Source organism: Sinocyclocheilus rhinocerous, unplaced genomic scaffold (genome assembly GCF_001515625.1).
Source record: "Sinocyclocheilus rhinocerous isolate Xijiao unplaced genomic scaffold, SAMN03320098_v1.1 scaffold3546, whole genome shotgun sequence".
Classification (NCBI taxonomy): Eukaryota; Metazoa; Chordata; class Actinopteri; order Cypriniformes; family Cyprinidae; genus Sinocyclocheilus; species Sinocyclocheilus rhinocerous.
Genome location: NW_015636527.1, coordinates 226,411 through 232,785, shown reverse-complemented (window position 1 = coordinate 232,785; position 6,375 = coordinate 226,411). Strand labels below are relative to the sequence as shown.

The 6,375-nt window shown below is 34.7% G+C and overlaps 1 protein-coding gene across 1 annotated transcript in view; it reads right to left on the bottom strand.

The window, feature by feature from the left end:
* LOC107747788 (transcriptional activator GLI3-like) overlaps positions 1 to 6,375 on the bottom strand; it is a 264,979-nt gene that overhangs the window by 33,805 nt on the left and 224,799 nt on the right. The window contains exon 8 of the mRNA XM_016562379.1: positions 4,284 to 4,500. Within this exon, the coding sequence (XP_016417865.1) occupies positions 4,284 to 4,500 (217 nt within the window). The remainder of the gene's footprint in view (positions 1 to 4,283; positions 4,501 to 6,375) is intronic.

The following is a 6,375-nucleotide window of genomic DNA, read 5'->3' as shown; positions in this document are numbered from 1 at the left end:
AGACAAATATGAGACCCCCAGATTATTTAGCTAAAGAGAAAAATCTAAGCACAGTGTGTGATTTTGTTGAGATCACTTCTAAAGCTTTAAAGGGAGACAAATGTGAGAGATCCAATGTCTGTAGCTAAGGAGAAAAACCTGAGCACACTGTGTGATGCTGTTGACATCTTGTTTGAAACTTCGGAGGAGACAAATGTGAGACCACCAGAGTCTTTAGACTAGGAGAAATATCTGAGCACAGTGTGTGATGTTGTTGAGATCTCTTCTAAAACTTTAAAGGAGACAAATATGAGACCACCAGAGTCTTTAGACTACGAGAAATGGCTGAGCACAGTGTGTGATCTTGTTGAGATCTATTCTAAAGCTTTAAAGGAGACCATTGTGAGAGTGTTAGAGTTTTTGTCTCAGGAGACAAGTTTGAGAAGCAGGAGACTCAAGCAAAAATCTCAATTCCTAACCTCATTTCTGTCTAGGAGAAATATTTGAGATGTTAAAGAGATCTCACTTTTGATTTTTCTTGCCTATGAAAATGTGATATTTAAAAATTATTATTTAATTTAGTAATTATTATTTAATAGTGATATTACCACAGTACTTTAGAGTATAACATGATACTGTAATGGTACATGTAGAAAAAGCATGATATTAACATGGTACCATTCCCCAAAAAATTATACTTCTTTTGGTAGTGTAATAACATGCATATATATCACAAATCCACTTCAGAGAAAGAAAAAAAAAATACTAAAAAATGCCACAAGACATTATTCACAATTTCTCCCCAAACAGCAATAACCCCTCCTCTGACTCTATCCACTAATTCACTGCCACTCTCTCTCTCACACTCTCTGCCAAAGGAAGTCCCTTGTGGCAAGAGCCAGTAAAGAAAAAGCACTCAGTGGGAGAGAAATAAGTAACATTCCTTGGATGAGAGAGTAGGATTCCTTGGCTCTGAAGGAAGGGTTATTCTGCCAGACTCCTCTAACAAAACATTTAACCTTGATTAGTTTTTTTTTTTTGCTTTGTGACTCTTTAATTAGCGTTTATGTGTACTAAATTTGATAGATATTACCCAAAACAAAGCCAGAAAACTAATTGTTTGCATTGAGTATTGAGTATAGTTGAGTATAATTGAGTATAGTTGATTATAGCATAGCAAATTAATCTTACATTTAGGTAAAATGTTCCATCCTTGACTGAAACTTTTTTTATATCCAGGAAATGCAAAATAAATTATTTAGCAAAATGACCAATCTGTTTGTTTCCATACAAGAAAAGTACACAAGAAAGACAAAAAATTACCTTAAATGTAGTCCATATGACTAATGTACCAGTGAGTAAATGATGACAGAATGTTCATTTTTGGATGAACTATCCCTCTTAAGCATGCCAGCTAATACACTTAAAATGCACTTTAAAGACAATCTTACAAATATATTGTACACCACATTTAGTATATAAAACTTTAGATCTTATAGAGAGTAGTGATCCAATAAAACACAATGATCTGATATTTCTCTGTCTGTCATTTTGAGCAATGCTCACACCTTCTCTCCTTTTCATCAATTGTTCTTTGTCGACCACATGATGAGACAAATGTTCCATGATGCCCTTCTATTAAAGAAGTTGGTGCTGTCTCTGGGGTCAGGCAGGGGGAAATGGATGATACTGATCTAGGAAAGAGTAGTGGGGCTGTAATGGCTTGAAAGGAAGACTGGCATTGAGAAAATCTCGGGAAAACTCATTCACCATTACACTAAGAGTTAACTGTTACTGAAGCACAAAAACAGGAATCGATACGAAGACAGATAAAAGCAACATGATACAATTTTTATTCCAGCGAACTCTGTGAGTATAAATTGACAGGGCATGATCAGGTGAAAAAATTGTAGAAGAAAAACACTTTTATGCTCGTCCTTCAAAGAGAAGGTTTGGGAATGTATCTGTGTCTGATTAATGGTGGAGGTTGCAAGATTTTTGTTGCTAACAAGCGGGGTGTTATTTCTCAAAGGTGCCTTCTGGGCAAGCACACGGGCTCTCCACATCGAGACACAACACAGAAACTATGCGCACACAAGGGAAAAACTCCCATGAGGCCTGTCTGTGAGGGAGAGCTAGCCACATGTTCTCTGCTGTTTATATGCTGTCGTGTTGGTGGTGTGTACTTTCATGAACCACACACAATAATAAATAGCACCAGCACTTGTGATGATAAGCGCTGAATAAATTTAAGCCTTGAGGGGGAAAATCACTGTGTAAACTAAACGACTTCTGTTGCTGTTTAATACAAGAACACCGAAAAGCAATCATGTTAAATGATTTAAAAATGCACTGTGTTGTTTAAACTTAAGAATGAAAATCTCACTTAATGTCTTTTTAGTTCTCCATCTTTGTATGTGTATTCTAACTTATGAAGGTTGGAAACATGGCTTAGTGGTTAACACATGCTCCAGTAAAACTGAGCTGTGGTACTCACATGGAAAATACAAGTTCAATTCCAGCTTATGTTAAACCGTCTTGTTTCTATCATATCTCCCCCACTATTATTATTAATAGCCAAAAATATAATTCATACAGAAGCAGACACGTGTGGCGGGGGATGGGCTGGGGGTTTGGGGGGGTTGGTTTTGGGTGCTTGAGCATCTGCCCTTTTCCCCCTAGATGCCCAAAGTGCCCTTTTGTCAAGGCAATTTTTTTTTGTAATTAAACGCCCTTTTCTGAAGGCCTGCCCAATCGAACTATTAGTAAAATTAATGAATAATAATTTATCCATAATAAAATGATCCACATAATGTCCTTTCACCGGACGATCTCATCCGGGATGATCCCTCACGTTAGGATGCCTTCAATAACGTCCACGCCTGACGGTAGGTGGAGTTCTCAGCGGAGCGGTGTGCTTGTATACTTATATTAATAAATTATTATTATTTTACAAGAACAACGTGAAGAGAGCATGCACAGCTGTTGTTTATATTGTTGTGTGTAGCCTGTGGAAGTAACGTTAGCAAGGAGCTAAAATGTTTTTGTTCAATATTTTCCTAATGACAATTTTATGAATGGTTTATAAAGCCCACCTTTTCCCCATTTTTATCGCAGAATGAGGCAGGAAATATATTTTATAGCTTCTATACTAAATGTCAATCAGTACTGCATTATTCATATAGTTTATTTATTTATTACCTTGAGATAACTTGAAAAACACACATAAACCATATATTTTCACAATCGTATGTTTATTGTCTTCACGTTTCATCAGTAAAAATGTTTCTGCTTTTTATTCAGCTTAGCTACAGCGATAGCCGGATTCTTTTGTCCATATTAGGGATTTCCTGGACGTCATAAGTTATTAATTCTATGAGTCCGTTTTGGACTTTCTGCATGAGAGCGCCCTCCGGCTTCGAGTATGAATGAAACACACACATCGCTCCTGATATTCACATCTCCTAATTTTGGATACAAATAAAACATCAGGTCATGCAAAGACTATCAATACGGTGAACACACTGCCCGAATAAAGTGCGGGGGACGAATTTACATTTTATTAAAATTAAATATTTATTAAATATTAAAAATGCAGCTAACGTAGTTCTACACACAGCAATATAATCAAAAGTGCCTGTTCTCTTTCGTTCTTGCTGATTGATTGGGAAAAGTTTAGAGGGCGTCAATGGGTCTTGTCTTTTTTATGTTATCTGACTAAAAACTATTAATATTTTGAACTATTATTATTACAGTACTTATTTTAAAAACATAGAGTGCCTTAAAAATAATTATCACAACACTGGTAAAACAGGCTTATAGTGATTTTCTCATCCTCCAAATTATACTTATCAATCCTGTTTTATTATCATTATCATTAAAAAATGAATAAATTCAGAACATAATTAGAATATATTTCTATTTTAAATAAGACAAAAATACTTTTTTTCTACAACAGCAAAAGTAGTGTTTACAACAGCAAAACCACCATACCCTGTAAACTCAATAATAATAATACGAATAATAATAATATAATTCAGTTTCTAATTCTAGAGGAATTAAGAGGTGCAAACAAAAAATTCTTTAACTTTTAAACTTAAAATGGTCTTTTCTGTTCTGTGATTCTTTTTCAAAACTGTGTCACGGCATTTGCTGCTGTATCAATACAGAAGCATCCATTTCGATACACGTATCAGCAAGAGCACAGCACTATTTAAAGCCGTGTTCCATGTACCCCTTTTATACTTTGTGCACCTGCCCCTCCAAGGGTCTCTGTACGGCCCTGTACAGAAGTGAGAACTGACCTGTGAGTCATTTGAGGCTATGGAATGTTCTGTAGGTGGCAGGCTGGAGGGAGGGATGGCAGGAGCAGGTCTTTGGGTGGCAAAGGCAGGAGCTGGGTGCACAAGGGGCGGACTGTGTCCAAATGCAGAACCTACGATGCCCGGTTGCCGACTGATCAGCTGCTGATGCATTTGCAGTGCCACAGGTGTCGGAGGATATGCAAAACTCAATGCAGGGCTGTAAGACAAAATAAACAGAAAAAATAATTTTAAAATTAAATTAATAAATTAAGTTCATGTTACAAATTAGTGAAATTTGGTCATGTGGTAAATTATAAACTCCTTTATTTATATAATATTTGTTATTGAATTCAATTCATTCATTATTTAATATTATTTATAATGCAGTACAGTTCAAACGTTTGTGGTCAATAAGATTTTTAACGATTTTGAAAGAAGCCTCTTATGCTCACCAAGGCTGCATTTATTTGTTAAAAAATACAGTAAAACAGTAATACTGCAAAATATTATTACAATTTAAAACACCTGTTTTCTATTTTAATCTATTTTAAAAAGTAACAATATAAAGCTGAATTTTCAGTAGCCATTATTCCACACTTTCACATTCACGTGTCAAAAAATCATTCTAATATGAGTTGATGCTAAATAATAATTTATTATCATTGCCAAATTTGAAAACAGTTGTGCTGCTTAATATTTTTGTGTGTGTTTTTCAGGATTCTTTGATAAATAGAAAGTTCAAAAGAAAAGGATTTATTTGAAAGACATTTTTTTTTGTAACAATGTAAAAGTCTTTACTGCCACTTTTGATCAATTTATTGTTTTGACCCAAGACTTTTGAAAGGTAGTGTATACAATGCAATAATATTTTAAAACATGAAATAATTCTAAAAATATTAACAATCCAATTATTTTAATAATAATAACCATTTTATTAGTAGAAGTCCAAAAATTACACATATAATGTATTAAACTGATCATCCTAATAAACAATAAAAAAATAAAATAAAAAAAACATAAACCTTTTAAGTTCCAAGGTAGTTAATGTAAGATTAATCAACTGACGAGCATAAAAGCTGTATTTAAGCACACTATTGAACTTTTATATATCAACTCCTCTTCTATAGATGCCACAGTCTTTTGATGATAAAGCTCTGATGCTCAATAACAGACATTCATAGGGGGTTACATTCATCGTGGGGCATGCTGACCACTCCATACGAGCTCATACGTCTACTGGCCTTATTACAGGCAGAGAGGAAATCAATGTAGCTAGACGCTGCATGGCTGACGTGGCTGACGTCTCATCACTCATCAGGCCTGGACCCTTGCCTGCCACCTCTGTCCACACATGTTCACACGTGATAGGACTGATTAGCTTGCGAAAACAAATCACTGATTAATCACTCTCAGTGGAGGAAAGAGGTCCATTTCTGTTGTCTTTTCTCTCTCCGAGACCCCCACCCAAACCAGGTAATGTCATTTCCTAATAGTGCTGGATGGCAGACGTCAAACTGAGTGACACATCGCCAGGGACGCTAGCTGTGTCTTCACTGTAGATCCACCCTTCAGTCTGATATAGAAGTTACAAGACTGTTCAAATGTAACAACTTATGATTTTCGGACATGCTGCACAGTCTGTGATAATCTCCATTTTAACATTTGATATTGTACTTATGGTACATTACACTTTTGATCATGTCTTAATACAGCGTATGTTAAAACAAAATAAATCAATTCCAATTTGTGATAATTTGTTGATTTTTTTTAAGTCTTTTAAATTTCAGAAAGTGTGTCTCATTTCACATACGCCATCATTCAAAGGTTTGGGGTCAGTAGATTTTGTTTTGAAAGAAACATTTATTCAGCAAGAATGCATTAAATTGATCAAAAGTGAGATTTCCATTTCAAATAAATGCTGTTCTTTTTAATTTTCCATTTATCAAATAATCAAGAAAATTTGCACAGAAATATTAAGCAATTATCAAATAATAAGAATTTTTTCTTGAGCATCAAATCAGCATTTTAGCTTTGCCATTATAGGAATATATATATATATATATATATATATATATATATTTTTTTTTATCTA